General features: G+C 37.4%; 1 protein-coding gene across 1 annotated transcript in view; it reads left to right on the forward strand.

The window, feature by feature from the left end:
• ascc3 (activating signal cointegrator 1 complex subunit 3) overlaps nucleotides 1–23913 on the forward strand; it is a 382719-nt gene that overhangs the window by 144781 nt on the left and 214025 nt on the right. The window contains exon 11 of the mRNA XM_088905827.1: nucleotides 3954–4118. Coding sequence (XP_088761953.1) covers nucleotides 3954–4118 — 165 coding nt within the window. The remainder of the gene's footprint in view (nucleotides 1–3953; nucleotides 4119–23913) is intronic.

The raw sequence follows: 23913 nt of genomic DNA on the forward strand, positions 1-23913 counted from the left end.
CAGTGAAAGATTAACTATGCTTATACTGTATATATATGTAATAGTTATTCTTATATATATTTACAATACTGAGCATCAATTTCCTAGTCCAACAAACACAAGAAAACACAGACATCTCCCTGGCATCATAGACAATTTAAAGGGCAACAGAGCAAAGGTATAGGGATTTTATAGTAATTTATAGAGAAAGGTATAGAGATTGTATTTTATAGAGAATTATAGAGAATTCTCTCTATAATTGATGCTAAAAAATGAGAATCTGTTTGTCTAAGAACATTACATAATTAAATTATGAAGGGTGTATCTAAGCCTTTAAATTCCACAAACAGAAAAAAACTGTATGATACTGTTCCTGGGCTCCGATTGCCCAGACAGGTCCTGGACACTTGGCCTATTAAAGGACATTGCTTTCTTATGGCTTCATTACAGTACCTCTCTTTACAGATTTCTCTCTCTCTTTCTTCATTTTCTTTTCCTCCTTTCTTTGTTTTGTATTTTGCCGTTTGGTCTTGATATTGTCCTATTCTCATAAGGCCAGATTTAATTACCTCACTAGGAATGAAATAGTCACTGATGTTCTAAGAACGCTGGTATAATGATTTAGAGAATTGGTTTAGTCTGAATTCAAGATTAATAGAGTGTTGGACCACCTGGATCTACTTCAAGGGAGGCTTCATATAAAGACTGTGCGAATACTCAAAACAATACCCATTGTATGATTGGGATACTTTTCTTGGGAGTTTAAAAAAATATTTGGATACATATGATAAGTTACTTCACAATTCCAAATTTGCTGAAATTAAAAGTTACTACTGTGGGCTGGTGGCCTATCTAAAGTGTAGTACCAACTTGTGCATTTTTGTTGATCTTTTAACAAGACTAAGTGGCTTTCTAATAATGGATGAGTGGATAAAAGTTGCTAGTTATCAAGAGTTATTGCTGCCTGCCAAACTATGGTGGGCATTTACTGTCGATGCATCCTCTGTGTAATGATGTGGAAGGTGGCTATTATTAACTTGAGATATTTATTGGTCTCAAAATGTTACAGTTCTTCTTTCTCTGGCTTTAGTCCAGTTAATCACTCTAGCATTCTCTGAGCAGGCCATAGTTTCTGAATTAGGTTCTCACTTGTAACCTCACCTGATTACAAAGGGAAACCAATAGATTTGAAAGTGTGAGTTAAAACTTCATGCTCACTTGATTGTAATACTACAGTATGTGTAAGCATTGGGGGGAAAGGGTTTTAAGTCCTCAAGGACAATGTGTGTAGTGTATTTCTTTCTCCTCAGCATCAGCCCCTTGTGTGTTCTTGTAGTCTGTCGTTTGTGTTGATTTTGCAGTTTAGAAAACCTAGAAACCAGCTCTTGCATTGTTCTGTTCATTTTTAAAGTTCTTATTGATATTGAACTCTGCATCTGTCATCACTATGGTGCCTAGTGCTTTAGTATTGCACTATCACCATCAATTGATTTTGTAGCAAAAGCTGTTAAAGCTCAGCTTTGAAGCTCATGCTCTTTTAAAAAAGCAACCTTTCAGCATGGATTCAATCAGCCTGGTAATAAGAATTAACTTGTTGTTAATGCAGAAAATCAATCTTATCAGCAACATTCAGCTTTTCATTGTAAAAGTGCTTTTACAGTATGGTTTAACTGATAAAAATAAGGCATATTTGTTAAATAAGTCAAATACATAAAAAATAATCAACAGATATTTGTCATACAGTTTATATGTCATGAAAACATAAAAGCACAATGGATGAAGAATATTTTAATTTGTTTTTATTTTTGCTTGTCCACTTAATAATGTCAACATGTGAAGTATGCTTAAAAAAATATAGGTACTACAGAGTGCTTCACTTAGTCATCAAAAAGAGTTTTGTTATTTTAAATGATAAAACTCTACTTATATAAAACTAAGTTTCATAATTTTGAAGGATAAAACATTTTACACATCTGTGTTGGGTGTCCATAGAGGCTCAAATCCTGCCTCTTGCTTTAAAGGGCCTCTTGCAGCGCTGGGTTCAAGTCTGTGTAGAGTCTGTATGTTCTCCCCGTGTTCTCATGGGCTTCCTTTCATAGTCCAAAAACCTACTGGTATGTTAATTGGCTTCTGCGGAAATTGGCCCTGAGGTGAGTGTGTGAGTTTCTGTATTTGTGTCTGTGTACTGTATGTCCTGAAATGACCTGGCATCCCATCCAGGGTGTGCCCTGCCTTGCGCCTGTAGCTTGCCAGCTCCCTGCAAGCTTGAATTACAAGAAGCAGTTAAAAGATGTATGGAAATTGCAACTTTTCACAATAAGGCTTTAAAGTGGAAAGATGAGTTTTTGTGATAATTCAGTCGGATTCTGTCATTTGAATTTTGTCATAGGACAGCATGAAGAAGCTCTGAAAATGTGAGCGTTAGGAGTTTGGTTTCAGTTTGAGGCAGATTCTGTTGGCCTGCCAGTAACAGAACAAGAAAGATACAGCTTGACATGAGGCATGATTTTTTAAAGACTACTTCTTCGCATAGATAAGAAAGAGGATACATGTATCAAATACTTGGGAATCCAAGCTGTCCCGTTGCGTCTCTAGAAAAATACGTAACTCTACTACCCACCAACCCTCCCTGCATTCTACTTACACCCAAAGAGGATAAACGTGAATGACGATGGCAGAAAGATGACAGAAAGCTCTGGAGTGATATCATGGCAGGCGCTGAGACGAGCAGCAGTGTAAGCGCTCCCCCAGCGAAAAAGAAAATGCATGACGAACTAAGGATTGGACATTTTTTCAGTGCTTGTACGATCAATGGAAATGTTCAAATAAATGTGCACAAAAAATAAACAAAAACAAGTAATTTATTCCTTTATCATATTGGCTAGCTAAGGTCCTCTCTTTGCTAGTTAATGTTAATTATGGCTGTATTTCTGCGTTGCATATCAGCGAGGGATTATATTCTCTGGCGGAGGGACATAATCAGCTTACTTTTTGTGTTAAATAAATTATTAAATTAAAATGTATTCTATACAGCAGTCGCATATTTGTCAACCGTTTTATAAAAGCAATAAGGCACTTGAGGCCTGTGCTATATCGTGAATATATATATATACACCGCTTAGCGTCGGGCCTAACAACGCCTTTTAGCTGTGACTATATTCACAATTGTAGTAACAGATAAATAAATTCTGAAACCCGAGATGATGTTTATGCAACTGAGTTTATTGCATGCAAGGAACAATAAGACCAAAGTATTGTTCGAAATATAGGTACGAAACTTCCAGTTTATATAGCAAATTTCAGCTGCTTCTGACGCAAATTGTTACCATGGTAATGGGGGGGCCACCTGTGTTTGGACATTCCCAAGACCTTGAACACTTTTAACGGTCGGTTTTATCTTTCCTTAGTCAGGGAGTCTCTATCTTGCACTTGGAATTTCATATCAATTAACTCTCATCCCTGCCATAACTCAAAGGTGCCTAAGCATGGAATGTGTTGTGCCACAAGAAGTCTTTGTGCAGAAAGAAATCAGTTAACCCCTTTTTCACATCTTATATCTTTCTTCACAATATAGCGTGGCCTCTCGTGCCTTATTTCTTAAACGTTACGTTGTACATTTGACATTCTACATCCTGAGACAGTAACACGAAAGACCCAGTATACAAGACATAAAGTCAACATAAATATACTGTAACTAATGTAATCTAAGCTGAATTTAGATTAAACTACATTTAGTCCTTAAATTAGGTTAGAAAATGCAGATCACAGTTAAGGCTGGACAATTAGGCATTGACTGGGTATAATCCATTTTTTTGTCACTCTGTGTAAAGTGATAAGAATATTTTATTGTGCTGTGGCCGTGCACATTATATAAATTTATAGTCTTTTTCCAAATTTGTCTTGACATTATTGCTTTCAAGTGTGGAGCTATTGCAAATGGTAAGTATTAATATCTTTGTATGTTCTTTATGCAGATGCTGGTGACAACCCCTGAGAAATGGGACGTGGTGACGAGGAAGAGTGTTGGTGATATAGCTCTTTCTCAGATAGTGAGACTTCTAATTCTTGACGAGGTCCATTTGCTTCATGAGGATAGAGGACCAGTGCTTGAAAGTTTAGTTGCAAGGACCCTCCGGCAGGTAAGCAGCTGTCTCATGACTTGTATGGTTACTTGGACAACACCCTTTAGAGGCTAGTTTTCACCACTTCTAAATGTAAATGTGAAATGGAAAGCTAATGCAGACTGTTTTTCCAGTTTGGTTGTTTTTAAAGTTATAATATAACATGCTTCCATGCAACTTATTGATATAAACAGTAGGATCAAAGCAAGGCTATCCAAAACTACTATAAAATTATGTGGCCCATGTTCGTTAATCCATGCTTTAGTCTTTGCAATTTTTGTCTTTTTGTAGCCTTTTCTCTCCTTGGTCATTGATTCCATCATACACCAAATCTAAACTATTGAATACAATTTTAATGAGCGTGGCAGTCAATCATCAATGTTTCAGGTGGATTTTGTGTTTTTCTTAAGATGCATCATGTATTATAAATATCCTTTTGCTTATTCTTCAAGAGTTAACAACTGTTAGCGGGGAAGACAGTTTTAATAATCATATTGATACGTACATTGATACTCTGCAACCCCTGATTACGTCCTTATGTAGTTTTAAGCTAAATTACCTGTTGTGACTTGTTCATACAGTTCACAAATTAATATATAGAGAGAGCACAGTCACAATCAAAATAGAAAGCTGTTTGTATTTTCACAGTTATAGTATGCTTTTTTTTACCTTTCAAGTTATTCATAATACAAAGATTTAGGTTATTTAGACAAATAAAAACGTCCTATTTTATGATGAACTTTAACTCTGTGAAAAGAAGTAATGATTCTTTATAATAATATTTCTGTAGTATTTTTTTTTAAATCCTTTGCAAATTGTCATGATCTCATGCTGCTTTGGATTTTGTTTAAAACAGAAACCCAAGACACTGGAAATAAAAGATTTCTCTGTAATAACTACCTAATTTTTTTACAAAAATCAAATCTGCTAGGGCTGCTTAATTTGTTTGCAAAGCAACTTTGATCACTGCACAATACTTTTGTACTGCAGTTTTAAATTCCACGGTGCATAAAAGATTATCGGATTTGACATTTAAAACCAAAATTAAATGTATAGTTATATACCATAAGTAATACAATAGGAATTATCATATGTAGGCTGTATTATGACACATGCAATGTTGTGAATTAAAAAATGCTAATTTGAATTTTTATGTCATGCATATAAAATACTGTCCTACCCTGAAGATAGTATGCCTTCAGGAGATTGAAAAATCTAGGGCTTTGATGCTGTGATTGCAGGAAATCCAAAGAAAGATGTTTTTCTTAAAGATTTACTCTTTATGTGTATATCAGAGGAAGCTTACTTTTAAGCAAGCTATTCTACCATCTTGATTTTAAATAGAGGCTTTACCGATTCTAGTTATTAAAAACAAAATAAATAATAGGTGTATTTGAAGGGAATACAGTCTGTGTTTAAAGTATATTAATAACTTTAAGAAATACAAGTAAGAAATGAAATAGTCTGAATTCAACACTTTCTGAAGTAAAACAAATAAAGAATGTTTACTAAAGAGAGAAAAAAATGAAAAAAACAATCTTGCATTGATTTCTTTGTTTTTATGGATTTAAAAGACTTCCTTTAATCTTAAAAAGTCTGAGAAATATTTGACTAAAATTTAAGAAAATTATTCTTGATTCCTAAAGAAAAACTGGCTAAATAAAATATGGTGTAATTAAATATTGATTTTAGTTTCTTTGTAATACTGACAACTCACAATATTTTTTAACCTGCACAGAGTGCATCCATTACGGAATTCAAGGCTTTGTTGGAATGAAAAATTAAGATTGACGCTCTTTCAAACTGAAATCAATCCTCTCACTTCAGATATTAGTGTCATTATGCAAATTCTAACAGGCAGAGTAGAAAGCAACTCACTTTGTCAGACACATATTTTGCTGTGTTTCTGGAGTCTCATTCTGGCGTCTGATAAACTTTAAAAGTTCAGAATGTAGAAGCCAAGATAAATAGATCATGATGAGAATTGTGAGGCAGAGTTGATTGAAATTAATCGAATCTCAGCCTCCCTAGATTTCAAGACAGGTGTTATTAAACAAATTTATTTATTTTGATATAATCTAAGTTTATTGTTATTGCAGTGTTTCATTTCTCTTTAAAAAACATTAGTATGAAGTGCTGTAAAAAAAGCTTGATTGATAGGTGATTGTCACATCAGAAAAAAAGTGGAATCTTCTTTATCAGAATCTGCAGGAGATGACTCGGTAACACAGACATGTATTATTAGACTGCATCTGGATCCAAATGTGACTGGGATTCCACTAGTGGTGATGCACAACTGGCTGAGCACTGCCAAGGTTGGGGTGGTATTTCTCAGCCTCTCTTGACTCTTAAGAAACACATTCAACCCTACCAGCTCCCAGTTTGTCATAAAAGACTTGATTCTCCTCCAGGCCAGGACTGAGCTCTAATGCCTGTGATTTCTTTAAAGATCAGTGCTCAAAGGTGAGCAGGTCAAAGGAGTTTGTCTACACCCCCATATTTTCCCATTGTTTGTGGTCAAGAGATTTATAGCCGCTAGTTGAAATGTGAAAAATATGCAGTTAGCTGTTCCAAATCCTAATAGCTATAACAAACTAATTGATAATTCTAAAAATGATTTAAAAATTGATGCGCAGTTGGATTTTTACACCATGGGGGTACCTTGTGCATTTTGTAATAGGTTTACTCTATTAAACCTTTGTAGACTGGATCAGTCTGTGAAAGCTAAACCATCAAAGATCTTAAGGCTACTCCACAACTACTTAACATCACATCGGTAAAATTTCAGTCTCCTTGTTGAGTGCTTAATCCATTTTCCTTGTGCATTATCATTCACAATTTGAATTAGTTTTGTGGGATTTGAATATATTCATATTAGGCTGCTTGCAAATCCCTTTGGAAAGTCTTGTGAAATGGAGAAAACTTGGGTTATCGTAATTCTCTATCACTCTCAATCAGCGTCCTCATAATGTACTGTTGGACAGCTGAAGTGAAACTGTGCAACCCAAGTTAATTCCACTCTTATCAGCGCTCTGAAATAAGACAGAGAAGGTTTTGTGTTAGCAAATGATCCATATTTGTAGTTCAAAATACAAAGTACACAAAGAAATTGGAATAAGCCTTAGTGTATGTGTGCTTGAAGGAGGGATGAGGGAGTGCTGCCAATAGGCATGGCTGAGTGCAAAAACATTTACATCACCACTAATTGAGTAATGAAATCATGATAGCACAATATATGCGCTGCTACCAGTAGCAAGTAAGTGCCTCTAAAGAAATGTTATTGTTCAATACCATGAAATACCTCAGTAAGATTAGTCCAACTTTACCCCTTCCACCCCAGAATTCATTACTGAAAAATAGTCTAATAGAAATATAAGATCAAATAACGAAAATTCTGTTCTTGTTGTTCTTCTTTAATGGAGAGTATTGTTTTATAAATGTAATTAATTATTTTTGTTTCATTTGTTGAGTCAGAGGAGGAGTCTGTGCACTTCCTTTATCTTCACACGTTTTGATTTCTTGGATATTTATACAAAACACTGAAGCTTTCTCCCTCTCTTAGATAAATACGTCTGCAATTTAGCTCAGTAATTAGTAAATAATGATCTCAAAATCTTTATTAGGCTATAATTAAAGAATAATGTATGTTAAAGCTTTAAGATTTTAACAATTTTTCATATCCATGATAGATTATTAATGATTTTAAAAGCAAGGTGTAATAAATATGCATTTTAAACCCCTTTTTTAACATGACATTTGAACATTGTTGTTCCTGAACAGTTTTGTTGAAACCAAAACTTCAGGAAGCCTGTTGTAGTACTGCTTTTCTATGAACAAGGTGTCTTGAGTCTGAATAAAGTCTGAATAAAACTTCTCAGTAAGGAAGCACATAGTCAGCTTTTCAGTGCTGATTAAACAAGAAACAAACAATAAAGCTTCAGTAATGTACAGTGGCCTGGTGCTGTTCCTAGGATGCAAGGTGATGTATGTCATTCCTGGTGTACTTCTCAGAAATGTATATCAAACTAAAAAAATCAACAATTTAAAGCAACATTGCAGTCCTAATTTGCTGTGGCTAACAGTTCTTTGTAATGCACAGTATAATGGGCACAGTTTTATTGTTACGTAGATTCCACTTTAATTTCTTTTAGTTTTTACCAGATGAACTGTGTGTAATTTCTGATGTTTTCAGCAGAGGTTTGGGGCTTTTTTGTAAACCAGTTATCAGTCCTTAGTCTTCAGCAATAGAATGAAATTGAATTATTGATATTTTAGGATGCTGGCATTTTTGTGGCCTGCCATTACATTTGTCTTTTGCACAGGTTTGACTCGCTAAGCAAGTGTTTAGTGAAATTTGATGACTGCTACTAGGAGATGCTGAAGAGGAAGAACTGAGTTCTTTATTGTCCTGTAGTAGAGACCCTTTGATGTACTTTCTTTGCCATGGGCTTGTTTCATCATATACTGTAGGAGGCATCCATCTTTTTGTCTGTACTTTAGTAAGTGGTAACTGGTTTAGTCCAGTATATTATTTTTCCATCTCTCTGCTGAAAAGTAGCAGAAATGCAAAGTAGTCTGTGCGGGGCACGAGATTTCAGATTTGTAGCAGTCTTTTTTATGTCAACACTTGTCTATAAAGCCTCGGTTCTGTCTATCCAGTGTGACGTATCAGTGTAGAAAAATTAATACATAGTAAATCAGCACTGCTCACCTGCTCTCATTAGGTTAGGGTTCTCCTTCTGATTTGAAGTTTAAGAACTTTTAATTGCTATTCTGTCAGATAAATCAAAAACAAATGCAAATATAGCTTTATAAAACATTAAATAGCAAAATGTTGGTAATGGTTTTACTTTCACTTCTAAAAAGCAAATTAGTTTTTGTTTAAAGGATATAGTTTATCTTGGTTTAATTTTTAATTGTAATTTATTTATATAATCCAGAAACCAAACTCTCATCATATCTCAAAAGGGTATTTCTAATTTCCAAGAGTTGACTAAGTGCTTATATTTGCCCCTGATCTTTAATGTCCACAGCTGTCAGCATTATTCATGTTCCTTTCTTTAAAAGTATTCACCCCCACCCCATTTCACTCATAGTCCCACTCCTACTGTGAACCTAATGCTCACAAGAGTGGAGCAGTGGCTGGCATATGAAGGCAACCTCAAGACGTGCTTCCATTGATTGGCTACAGTGACATTCATCTTTGAGATCTATTGTTTTGTTTCACATATGATAATGCCTCTTTTTAGTCCGTGTTAAACACAGGTTTCTGCTTTGAATTTAATAATTCAGCAATCCAAAATTGATGATAAGGCAAGTTTACACAAAAGAATATTGTTCAACAAAATGTTAAAACATTAATTGCTGCCGAAGTAATAACAGTCGTTTCAGTGTAGCCAGGTAAATTCAGTTATCGGGGAAAACTGATGGTTTAGTGTAATCCACTGTGTACACTTCATGCCATGTAAACATGAACTGGTTCTTACTGGATTATGAACTATGAAATTAAATTAGTTTTGCTTTTTTAACATTTGATGGGTTTGTGACTTGCTTTTGGTAAGATCACAAGGTCTGGTGGCTTCAAAGTGCAGTCGTTTTAAAGCAATGATGATAATATAACAAAATATAAACAATTAGTTCTAGACTTTACTATTCTTGTCACAAGAACAATGAATGTTCATAATAGATGTTTCATAAAATAAAAGTTTTATTGTTCTTGGATTTTTCTTATATATTGTATCTTTGATGCTTATAAACTGCTGTATTTCATTACCTGCATTTGATTTTTTGCACATCTACAGTATATGCAGATTTGATAGAGTTGGAACAATTATTCTTCTTCACTATTAATTAAGAATTGTAGTAGGATTGTTATGTATTTTATATTGAATGTGCATTGTACTCTCTGAAAAACAACAAGCTTCACGAGGAGCTATATTTCTGCTGTGAGAGTATGTTTTCATGAGGTTAACCAGAGGGTAATTGAAAACTGGTCAGAATATCTGACCATTGGTTACTCGGTTCACAGGTTGTTCGCTTGAACTTCTAACTTATAAGGCTAAGCTGTTTTTCTCATAATCCTTTCAAAGAAATCCACTTCACAAGAAAGTGCTCTGATTAGTAGTTTGCCGTGCTCTTTATATCATTGAATAATGAAATTATTAAACATTCCAAGCCTCTGTTTTTACACCCAATTTGCATCAGAGCCAAGTGTAATTAAATGTGATCTTGACAGTTCTGCTCTGATTTATGAAACTTGTGGAAGATACATTCAAATATTTTTTTCAGTGAATTGAAATTCTAAATTCAAAGCTGTATATATGAGTTTATTTATATATACTGTCTGATAAAAATATTAGAATACCCTAGTAGTAGGTTGGTCCAAATATTGCGGTGATTATAGCTGCAAACTGTCACAGCAACAAAATCCACTAGACGTTTACAGTTATCCATGGTGATACAGTATGGGACCACATAGCCAACAGTACTAAACATAGCTTTGCATAAGTTGTGAATAGACAAATTTGGTAGCTTCATACAGCTTCAAATACACTCCCTGTTGTCATCGACTACCTATAACAACTTTAAGCTGTTTGATATAGCCAGGTCTGCTTTTGCCTTCAGCAGTTCAATCAAGGTACATACACCAATCTCTTGTGAGGATGATTACATCTTTCCATCACATACTGCATGGAAAAGGCCTGATCAGGTACTACTTGACAATGGCCACAATCATGAGAAACATTTGTGATTTGAACAGACTGGGTTAACCTTATAGAATATTCTTTCCTATTTGGATTTTTTCAGGGCTCTTAATTGATTATATTAAACCCAAGATTAAGGTTTTATCTGCACAAGATCCAATCCATAAGGTTTTGGGGTTTAATATGCCAAAATATTTTTGGAGCATAAGATAAATATGTGTGAGTATTTTTTTCATTTAGAATTGTTTCTGCCCTGCACCTTATAAAACATTTTTTTTCCTGTTATCCTATATCTGATCTCTTCCCACAGAATGGAATACTTATATCATAGAATCATGCTTGATATCAAAGAAGCTACATTGTGCATGTTCTACCAGTGAACGCTCTAAGTTAAAAATAAATCATAATAAAACTACTTTAAAAACCTTTATGTATGACAACCAATTGAAATACATTTAACCCAGTTGAGATTTGTTTGGATGGCGGCACTCTGTTTGAGCTTATTGTTTTCAGGTAGTGTTATCTGTATATCTTGGCATTGAAGCAGAATACCCAGAATCATCTAGTAAAGCCCCCAAATGGTTATTGATCTAAAGAAATAGATTAAATGTTTATTGAATATTCTGATGAGATTCCTGAATAACATCATCATCAAAAATGAGCTTTTTCAAATAGATCATAATTGAAACAGTGTATCTAATCTGATTATATTAAATTAATGAGGAGGGAGATAATTAGGAGGTGTATGTTGAAAATTCAGTAGCAAGATTCTTTTTGTTATAAAGTTATTTTTTCCATAAACATTTCAATTATTCCTAATTCTTCTTTTAATTCTTCTTATAGCATCTGTTCTTTTAAAAATAACGATGAGATGTCTTAGAAAGTTTAATAGGACCACTACAGTTAGAAGTTGTTATTAAACAATATCCAAGGCAGTAGATACAACATATACCTGTTTCTTGTATATAAACATGTAAGATTATATACAATGCATAATTCATATTCATATTGAATTTCTATTGCAGTAATTACATGGTACCTGGGAGCTGTTCCACAAAGCAGGTTTAACCAGTTCCAAGAGTTTCTCATGTGATCTGGATAGAATAAACTTAACTGAGTTCAAGTTAACTCTTTCATGAAGGTAAACTCAGGTTTAAATTGTCCAGTTAAAGGAGCTCAGGTTTAGCCAGTTGGATGTACTGCACATTCATGCCGAATTTCACTAGGTAAGAAGGGTTGCGCATTGAGTCCTTCATCCATGCCAGCAAAATCCTTGGAAAAAGGACATGCATATTATTTCAGTAATGACATGCATACACTATAGCTCTTCATGGAATACTACATGGAAAAATCTGTTCTGATAGCACAGATCAATACAGTAGTTGCTGCAGAGGCTAAAGAAAATGTGTGGCAAAGAATAAGCAATAAATTTAATGTGTAAGTTAATATTGTAATGCAATTAAATATCTCCCAATATTAGAAAACTTATTAAGGTGGGTGAGCACGTATGTATTGTCATTACCTAAATTACACCAGTGCTGCTCCTCTTTAAATTATTGTGAACTTTAATAATATTGTTTTTACGCAGCAGTTAATTTGTGCATCTACATTAGCTGGACCACAAAGGGAGGACCTGGCAACAGGTCAAGACACAATACAAGAATATCATCCACATTGGTCCTGTACAATATAGTACAATGTAGTTTTAGCCAACAATAAGAAGTGTGAGTTTTTCCCACCTTTTTTGTGGTGAGAATCAAGTAGTATAGGTACAGTAAGGCTTCCCCTCCCCACCAAGTTTCAGAAAGTTTGTAAAACTGTCTATATTTTGAGGGCTATAATTTTATTTTTTAATTGCACATTCGTGCTGTGCATTGATTTTCTCCTAAAAAATCATCCTCATTTGGCCATGTGGGGTATTTAATGAGGATGTCTGTGAGCTCCTGTTATATTAGGAAATGCTGCAAGACACCATAGTGCATAGTTACAAGGAACAAAAGGTACGTTTACAGTGGATAGAGTTATATACCCTGTTTGATGGTATTTACTAACATATGACTAGGGAACATTATGAACGCATGCAAAAACTGTTTTAGTGCAAACACCACTTTCCCTTTTGCACGACACTCTTGTCACTTTACTTAAGCTCTCTGAGTCGCCTACAAAAATTGGCACCAGTCAAAATGAATCTCAGCCCTAAGAACAGAGCTAGAGTTTGTTTTAAAATTGAGCTTTAACACAAGTAGTATTTACAGTGTATGAATTTGAGAGTTCATGAATGTAAAGATGACCATGTCTGTGAAAAATGGTATCTTTCAAGTAAAATTAATCAGCAGATTGTACGGGGATTTTGCGAACTCCCTAAACCATCATTCACTCTGCAAAGCTCTAATGTCAACTGGATCAACATTTTGTCAAGGTTGTTTTTTTCAAGGAACTAATTGGTCTCAAGGTCAGGTTAAGTTTGACTCAACATTCCCCAGAGCAGGTTAGACGTAGAGGATATGTTGCTATAGTTACTTAACTGGATACAATCCAATCCTGCTTCATGAATTTGAAAATTGTGCCATTTGTCAATGTTTACAAATGTTATCTGGTTAAATGAGTAATCTTGCTTCATGTAACAGACCCCTGGTTTCTGCTGATCAATAATAACGTGTGACCGTGAAAATGTTTACATAACTGCTGTACAGTTCTATACAACCTTTCTTTGTCTGTTTTTTACTTATGACAAAGAACATGCTCTACATTTTGAAGAATTACAAAGAGAGGACAGTGTATGTCAAGGTTCTGTTTAGTTGAACTCCTAAAAATGAAAAGCAAATAATTAGCAAAAAATCTCTCAAAACAAATTACAATAGACAAAAAAAGTCAAGTAAACAAAACAGTACTCTTGACCTTCAACCAACAGAAGCATTTGCCCTTTTGTGTGAACTGTGTAAAATGTATTATGCCACCAGGGTAATCAAATTATTTAGTTTCAAAATAACAATACCACCTTTTAAAATGTTTATTTAAAAAGTTGTTTGTTTAACAAATTCTGTTTTTCTTTTAATATAGTATTACTTTCTATTATAGCTGGATAGTACTATTACAGACCATGCCGTGCTTTTTAAGGTCTCGGTTACAATAATATATGTATTTTTTTATTCTTTGCAATTTTATTTAGCTGATCCTTTTTATTTTACATTTATGACACTTGAGGTAAAAATTGGAAGTTACTAAGCTGGCATGGATTTAGCGGAGGGATAAGCTTTGTAGAATTGTCTCATATGTTAGAGAAGTGGTTAACTGCTTGTTAAGTAAATAAACAATTTGAAAGGTAACCATAGAATTCAGCCTACAACAGGACAGACATAACAGCTGATTTCACTGTGAAAAAGTGAAAAAGGCACATTTGTATTCCTATTGTATGTATAGTATAGTTTATATTGCTGGTTTTTAGTGATCAAAACAGCACTTTATTACTTTAGAATATAAATCATAAAACCATTTAAAAAACAAGAAAAATGCGGAAATGGCATTTTTGTGTTTTCAACATTAATGAAGGTACATACACAGAAGGAGAGCCAGATGTCAGGGCTTTTAAGGTGTTCATGTCTTAAAAGAATTTTAATTATTGATTGTAGCACAGTAAGCAAGAATGCCTCTGGAGGTAAAAATAAATATGAAAAAAATGCTGAATCCTTTAATAAAATATAAAGGTGCCAAGTATAAAAAATATATCTGTTAACTTATTTCTGTGGTTTTTGAAAGATAAAAAGCCAATGCTCCATTCATATCTACAAACAGAAACATAAGATAGGAGTTTTTGTGTGCATATTTTTTTACTTTCAAATTCAGCCTGATACATTGCACATTAGTTTGCTTTAGAGCAAACATTGCCAGTACCTGTCAAAACAGACAACTGGTGATTTATGTGACATAAAAGTATGTGTAGAATTAAATTCTAACGATAGTACATTCTGTATAAAACAACAAAATCTTAGGAGAATGCTTTGGGCAGTGTGACCTTTACTCTTAAGTTAATCTTGTCCTTCTCATGCATTCCGTTTACTGTTACAGCTTGTCACATTTGTGGTTTATCTCATCTACGGTTGCATCGTAGTGACACTGTTGTTCCATCATTTTAAATACCAAAGAAAATTACAAGATTCTTGAACTTTTTTGTTAAAAATAATTATAGGAAAATCATTATTTTATTTTTGTGTGGGAGTTAATCATTTATATTAAATATATTTCTATGTTTTATCCCCAAAATGCAAACATCCTGACAATATTGATAAAATAATAATAGTGATAGCTTGTTACACCTTAGCTATAACATACGTTTTAGACAATATATTTATAATGATATTTTGATATTTATAAATGAGTTATCAAGTCCTTAGCGATTTGTTTTGCAGGTGAGGGTCGCACATGTTCTATATGATTATAATATACAATCTGTATTGCCAAGAGTAGGAACTAAATGTCACTGTTACGACCCCAAGTGTCTAGGGGTAAAGGGGTGTAACATTTAGGATAATTTTTGGATGCAGGTGGGTTTTGGTGAGGGACTTAAGAAGTGACTGGTACGAAATACAGGACACAATAACACACAGAGTAAGGGAACTAGAGTGGTGCCAAAGAAAAGAAAATGACAAAAAAAAATGGAGCTGGCTAAGAAAGTGAGGGAAAGCTGACATAACTACAAAAGAAAACCCGAAACACACGGTCTTCGGCATCTTCAAACACCCTAGCTAACCTTCACTGACTACCCAAAACCATAAAAGACAAATGGCACCCACCCATACTAAACTAGTGTAACTAATACAAAAATCAACTAAGTGTGTAAAATGTACCCAACAACCTAAATTAACCCTATACACAAAAGTTCACACAAATACACAAGTGAACTAGGAATACAAATAAGGGAAAACGAGAGTAGACAGCAGGAACAAGGTACAAAAGAACATGGAGGTTGATATAACACGTCAGGGCAAGGTAATGGCAAAACAAAGATAAACTCACAAACAAACAAACGAAAGTACAAAAAGACGAACAGAAACCAACAAAAGCCAAAGCTATATGAAAATACACACACACGAAGCAAAACAACAAACCAACAAAGCCGAAGCAAAAACCAAAAGTGAAATGAAGTAAAGCAAAACCAAGCGGGACCGAAGTCAAATGAAAGGCCTCTTCCTTCTGAAAGCCTCCATATTATATAGTGAATAAGATGAGTTCTGATTGGTTGAGAAGCAGATTGAAGATGATGTCACACAGAAACAATGATATAATGGGACCAATGAGGGAGGGAGAACAATCAAGGTCAGGAAGTGGGGAACAGCAACAAAACACACATGGACCACATACTGGAACATAACAGTCATATACTGTACTATATACTGTATTCTATTTTAGAGATGAACTAAGCAAATACGAAAATATCACCACCTCCATGCTTGACAGTAGGTATTGTTTTTTTTGTTTCTGCCTCACCGGATTTTCTTCAAGCGTAATGATTTTTGTTCCATTTCTCTGCAAAATGTTTGGTCTCAACTCGAGAATCGATTGCTCTTTTGCAAAGTTTTTGTGGCTTTTGTCTTTTTTTTGTCAGATTGACTTATACTTTCTCAGGTTGCTTGGGTATTGCTTATGGAAACTTAAGGACATTCACTTTCTTTTTCTTAAGGCACTCCAGTGTAGCTTTGACCTTGTGCTTTGGATCGTTGTCTTTGTTGAAAGGTGAATTTTTAACTTTTAGCAGACTAGAGGTTTTCCTCTAGTATTTGCCTGTATTTTGCCCCATTCAATTTTCCTTTAGTCCTAACAAGTTTCCTTGTCTCAGCTAAAAATAGGCATTTCCATAGAATACTTGCATTGTTTGCTCTGCTGAGCTACTGCTTGACTGTATGGATGGTGTTGACTTTGAGATACACTGTATTGGGTCTGCGCCACATGTAGCACTTCACATTTAGACAAGAAAGTTCCAATTTAGTCTCATCTGACCACAACATTTTTGCCATCTATGTGCTAGATCACCCAGGTACTGTGTTGGCATCCCTCATCCATTTTCTCTTTGTCCAGCTTTTGGAAGGATGGCCTGATCTTGGTGATGTCTGGGAAATGCAATACTCCTTCCATTTCTTCATTTCTTACACCATTTCTTGAGTAGACTGTGCTCACAGACATATCACACATGGTATGTGATTTTTACTGATTATATCCCTGACTTGCTTTGAAATGCCTTTTTACCCTGCTCCTGATCTGTACGTGATCAAAGCCTTTATACAGCTTCATCATGTCTTTTTTGAAAAAGACGAGTTGAGTTTGAGTTTTTGAAAATTCATTGGTCTTTATTGTTGATTCTTTGCTTGAGATTCACCTGAACCTTACATAGTCAGGCTATTCTGATTTACACCATGTGAACGACTATGTACACACAAAGAACGTTCAAATAATTGTGTGTCTTGCTCAGGTGAAATTGTGCACTAATTTTGGATTTGAATACTTATTCATTCAAACATATGCAAACATGACTTTTCAATTTTTCTCTTATCTAATTGCTTATTTTTTTCTTCTGTTTTGCATGTGTGAAATAATTGTGTTCATAAAAAGTATTGTTGTAACAGAAAGAATAAGGTTCTTGATCCCGAGATGAAGTAAAACAGATGAGTTTATTGCATGCAAGGAACAATAAAGCCGAAGTCTTGTTTCCCGCAAGAAACAACAAAACCGAAGTATTGTTCGATGTGCCGGTACAAACTTTTAGGTTATATAGTCCTTGCTTGCTGCTTCAGACGTCATTCGATGTTATGGTAAGGGGGGGGGTCATGGTATTTGGCCAGTTAAGAGGCCCTGGCCAAATGGTCAGTTTAAGATTATGCCCCCAGGGGGTTCCTTGCTCGGATCTGGAATCCTTATCAGTTAACCCCCTTTCCTGCCATAAACCCCTGTTGCTTAGAAGTCTAATTTTCAGGCAGAACTGACTTAAGTTATTAACCCTTTTAACATCTTGTCTCTTACTTCATTCCCCCTTATAAAATATGGCATACGTCAGGACTGCCTATTTTTACACATACAATGTCAGGGCAGATCTTTCCTTTTTAGATGTACAGACATGCATTACCATGACATTGTGCGTTCCACGGTTACAACAAGATGTTATTGATGTTTTTGTACAAGTGATAGTTACAATTATACACATAAAACAATCCTAATCCTACAAATACATAAAGTCCTACCCCAGGACCCAAACTCAGACCTCAACCGTGTGGAGATCTATCGTCAGGATCTTGGAACAGCAATATTGACCCAACTCCGATTATAATTTTTTGGCTGAATAGATATGCCAACACCCGGAATGTATTGATACCATATCCCCAGTAATGCTCCTCAGGCCTAACAAGCACACTGTTGGTCTTAGGAAGCATCAGACACAGAAACGGTAACAACATCCTTCTTTCTGTTCACTCAGTCTCTGGTGCCGTGGGTCGGTGAAAGTGCGATGCGCGGATCCAGCGATCTCATCCTGTCACTCAGATGGCATAGTCAGTAGTTGGTGGCACTTGATATGGTCCCTCCCATTAGGATTGCAATGTCTGGCAGGGTATCTCTTCTTCACCTACACCCACTCGCCAGGTATCCGGTCGTGTCTCCCCTCTACTGGAGGTCCCCAAGCGTCCGGCACCTGTTCACGAGCCCTGTGCACCGCTTCAGTTAACAAACCTACAACACTTTAATAGAGAGTTAGTAAATTCATCAGTGCGTTAGCCAAACTTGGCCTCCAGGGAGTTTCTTTGGCTGCCCGTGATGATCTCAAATGGGCTCAGTCTCACAGTTCCGTTTGCTCCAGCCCGCAAACCGCACAGGACTGCAGGTAGAGCATCTACCCACGGTGTTCCTTCAGTTGATATTTCCTTAGTTGGTCTTTCAGACTGTGGGTGATGGGGGCAATGTGACTTCCAACTTACCCCTAGTGAGGCAATTACAGCCTGACACACCTTCCCAGTGTAGTATGCCCCTAGATCAGTATCCAAGGGGCAGGGCAGTCCGTACCATGGGATGATCTTTGTCATACACTTGGGTATGTGCCAGCCCACATCCCATCATCATACAACCCCACATTCTTTACACATTTGTTCTAACCACTATTAAACATCTGTTGAAGGCCTCAACCTGAATTCTCCCTTTTCCCCAATAGAGGTTTCACAGGGGTCTCAGACTCCCGCTCTCCCAGTGCCGCTCGTCTGGCATCTGCATCTGCATGGTTGTTACCTTGAGTTACTGGAATTCTTTATTTATTGTGTTATTTATACCTTACTCAAGCTGCTTCTGTCAGCAGCTGTAAAACTACAAATCAGTTCAGAGACAAGCCCAGTATTCTTAACTGGAGTCCCTGCCGTTGTGAGAGAATCCTATTTCTCCATAGCCATCCAGAATTGTGGCCTACATGCAACAAATACATACATTATATACATATACAGTAACCCTTTAACATCCTTCTTTTTACAATCTTCCATCAGTGCTCTTAACTGGCTTGCTGCGCTGAGGCAGTGGAGGGGCATTTTCCGATTGTTAGCACCTCGAATTCTGTTGTAACGGCTCAGCTTGTTCTCTGTTCTCCCTCATGCATCAGAGAGGACCCATCAGTAAACAGTATTACATTTTCTTAAATTTTCACGGTCCCCCACCCTTTGGCTACAGTATCTAATGGTATAATAGTGCCTACCTCCATGCTCCTGCATCAGCACAGCTGCCAAGAACTCTTTGTCCACACTTACATACAAAGGAATGGTTGATCCATCTGAGGAAACCCCAGTCTCAGCACCTGTAAGAGAGCTTGTTTCAAATTATTACAGGCGGCTTTTGCTGCGGGAACCAAGGCAATCTTGTCCTTGTACTGCACTCCCCCCTTAAGCAGATCTGTTAAGAGTTGTGCTCACCCCGTAAAAACATTGCACCCAGGCCCTGTTAAAATTTCACAATGCTAGACACAAAAGGGCCTTATCATAACTGCTTCTATTAGACACTCTAAAGCTGAAGCAACTCAGACTTGTGGGTTTCCTCATCAGGGGAAGCACTCAGAATACCATCAACATACTGAGTGATCACAGTCAGTTGAAGCCACGTGATACCCTGTTCTGGATAGTCATTCTTTGTAATGCATAATATTCCAACCCAATAGATCTGGGATAAAACCACCCATTAAAATCTGGTACTCGGCAAGTAAAACTTGCTGCCCCAATACTCCTGTGGCCTCCTGCCGTCTTCCCATATACATTACTCTATAGCACACTGTTGAACAGAGGAGTGAAACAAGCATGACAGTAGTGCTCCAGTATCCCCTAACAGAGAAACCAACACTCCATTAACAGTACATTTTTATCCACTGGACTGGGACAGACCTAGGGAGGCTACAAGGGATTTACAGGATCTAATCGTTAGGTAAACAAATCTTCTCACAAGACGTTATTCTCCCCAGTCTCGATTCTAAACCTACAGCGTTTCAGCATGTCTGGTTTCGAGACATTCGAATAAATCCAAATTGTTTCCACTTTTGCAACTAATTGTATAAAAATACAAAAACTGTTTATCTAACTACTTTTACGTCCACCTGTACTGTACTTATACGTTTCAGACGCTCTTATATTTTCCAATCTCCTTAAGTTGATTTTCGTCAAGTCTCTTTAGTTACGTCTCTAGCCAGTCCCGCTGGCTAAACACACTCGCACCGTCATTTAGTATACCAAAACTCACAGTTACACACATACATGCCGGCACACAAATTCATAAAACACACATACACATCGAGAATATATTTTTCTCTTCGTACTACAATGTGTTGTATTCTTGTTTCACTTCTACATGAATCCTTTTAATTCCTGAAGCGCACTCCAGGTTCGCTGCATTCCTAATTTCGGGTGTGGTACTTTAGCCCACCGGTCAATATCTTCCGGTTTTGGATTTGATCATATGGGGGAATCAGGGAAGGTAGGTGTGAGTGCGGACCCCCTCGACGGGGTGCAAGACACTTAGAGTGACGCTGTCATCAACAGAGCCAGCCCCCGCTACATCAAGTCCTTTCCCACTTCGGGTGAGAGTACAGTACAGATCTGCGGGCGCCCTCCCTTTAAGAAGGGAGTCCCTGTTCCATCTCTATTACACTCGTACCAGGTGTCATCCCACTCGGACCCCCGTCTCCATATGGTCACTGTTGGAATTGATCCCAATTATTTTCATTTCCTGCCTGTCTGTTCCCCTATGGGAGAGCAAGATATAATTTAGTTGACTGTTGTAAGCCATTAACTAGTGCAGTGCGACCAGGAACTAATTCTTCTTTTAGTTTCTGATTCTCCTGCACTGCCTCTTTTCGCTTTTGTTCATACTCTTTCGTAGCGAGTAAAGTATCTTTTCTTCCGGGTTTTTGTTTTCCCCGTAAACACACTTTTAAGAAGTCACATCCCAATTTCTTTTTTTTTCTCTCATGTATCTGCCACCACTGGTGCCGGCCGTGCACCAGGGTGGGAGCTACATGCTTGTGCTTTTGCCAATCAATACGCATATGCTTTCTTTACAGGCGTCTTCGCCCCAAACTCCCTCTGATAAACTCAGCTTTTCCCATATTTTTCTCCTTCCTTTCCGTCAACTTACACTTTTCCGATATATAAACGGACCTTTCCACCACTTTCTCAAACCATCAGTTAGTACACATGTTCGGTCTCTTTTACTTTTGTCGTGTGTGAGCTAACAGCTCATACAGTAGGGGGATGCTTTCACTTGAAAAACCTGTGCATTCCTGCACTCATTCAGCTAAGGGCATCTGTTACCTCCAGATCTAAATGCCTCTCAGAGACTTTAGAGAGGACTTACACCGCACTGTTCACAGGTAAGGAACGAGACCTCGAAAACCCCCTTTCCTGATCAGTAATTCACCATCCCCAGAACGCCAGCATCGCTGCTTTTGCCCCGGGGTGGACTTACACACTGAGCTCAATCAGGGCGATTCTCGGGTCTCAACGTCCTTTAAATCCTGCTACTTAATGCTTTGCTCTTTTATTATGAGGTGTGTTTATGTTAGTGTCGTGCGTGTGTATATGTATTTCACAAACAAGGAAAACACCAAAAACATACATATATATACCTCCTACTTCTGTTTCCTTTAAAACAAAAAACCACGCCATGCCAATCCGTGCACGATCAAGGCGTAGCTAATCTCAGGACCCCGGGCGCAATTAAGGCCCACACCAATCCTGGATTATACGTGCATTTAATGCACCACTCAGCTCCAGAACCCTGGGCGCAATTAAGGCCCACACCGATCCTGAGCCTCAGAACTCCGGGTGCAATTAAGGCCCACACCAGTCCTGAACTACGTGCATTTAATGCACCACTTGCTCCAGAACCCCGGGCGCAATTAAGGCCCACACCGATCCTGAGCCTCAGAACTCCGGGCGCAATTAAGGCCCAAACCAGTCCTGACCTTCAGAACTCCGGGCGCAATTAAGGCCCACACCAGTCCTGAACTTCGCGGTAAAGGTCCAAAACCCGTTCGAAAACTCCACGCGCAATTAAGGCATACACCAGCTTCGAACGCCTGTACAGAATACCGCGGACCGCCTGCCAGACCAAATTCTGGGCTTACAGCAAACAACCCATTACATACACCGGTGTCTTCCCCGGGCCAGAGGAATTCGGGAACTCACGTTTACTCTGTCATCTCGGGCGATTCTCGCAGGGAGCAGAGAATTCCCAATCGGTCAGAGAGAGTCGGGACTTTTTTTTTAAAAAAAGAGGAGTCCTTACCTCTTAGTAATGTGAGCGCTGACCGTCTCTCCTGCCGATGGGAAGTTCTGCGCCTTCTGGAGCATCCGCCGACTACGCCAAATTTGTTGTAACAGAAAGAATAAGGTTCTTGATCCCGAGATGAAGTAAAACAAATGAGTTTATTGCATGCAAGGAACAATAAAGCCGAAGTCTTGTTTCCCGCAAGAAACAACAAAACCGAAGTATTGTTCGATGTGCAGGTACAAACTTTTAGGTTATATAGTCCTTGCTTGCTGCTTCAGACGTCATTCGATGTTATGGTAAGGGGGGGGGGGGGTCATGGTATTTGGCCAGTTAAGAGGCCCTGGCCAAATGGTCAGTTTAAGATTATGCCCCCAGGGGGTTCCTTGCTCGGATCTGGAATCCTTATCAGTTAACCCCCTTTCCTGCCATAAACCCCTGTTGCTTAGAAGTCTAATTTTCAGGCAGAACTGACTTAAGTTATTAACCCTTTTAACATCTTGTCTCTTACTTCAGTATTAAGTGCTATTGCAAAGTGTTGTAACTGTAAGCTTTAAAACAACAAAATATGAAATGTGTGCAAGGGTCTGAGTACTTTTGTAAGGCACTATACTGCATATGTCATTTGCAAAGTTCAAATCATGTACCTGTGGACATTAAATAGACAATAACAATTAAGACAGAAGTCATGTATTAACACATGCTGTAGTACTTCTTCAAAAATAAACTTGTAACAAATCAGTCAGATGTGTACTTGTTGGAGGGGTGGTCATTAGTTTCCATTAGTGTCTAGGAGTGCAACAGTTAAAATTAACAATATAACTCAGAAAATTACAGAAAATGGAATTTCACCCTTAACCTGAACGCCTCCCCAGGTGGCATCCAACCCACTTCACTGCTCAGGTGGCATCCTACCTGTCCTCCCTGCTCAGGTGGCATCCTACCTGTCCTCCCTGCTCAGGTGGCATCCTACCTGTCCTCCCTGCTCAGGTGGCATCCTACCTGTCCCCTAGCTCAGATGGCATCCTACCTGTCCCCTAGCTCAGATTGCATCCTACCTGTCCTCCCTGCTCAGGTGGCATCCTACCTGTCCCCCCAGCTCAGGTGGCATCCTATCTGCCCCCCAAGCTCAGGTAGCATTCTACCTGTCCCCCCTGCTCAGGTGGCATCCAAGGTGGATTTTCCAGTTACATTTCCATTGCATGTCTGCAGAGGATTTGGTGCTTATTGTTGAAACAGGTTTGGATTTAGGCTGTTGGTTTCAGTTTTGTATTTTTTTTGTTTCATTTTTGTGTTCCCAGGTATAGAATAACTCTAGGATAATTTTGCTGAAATGC

The sequence above is a fragment of the Atractosteus spatula genome, chromosome 2, assembly GCF_055471065.1.
Source record: "Atractosteus spatula isolate fAtrSpa1 chromosome 2, fAtrSpa1.hap1, whole genome shotgun sequence".
Classification (NCBI taxonomy): Eukaryota; Metazoa; Chordata; class Actinopteri; order Semionotiformes; family Lepisosteidae; genus Atractosteus; species Atractosteus spatula.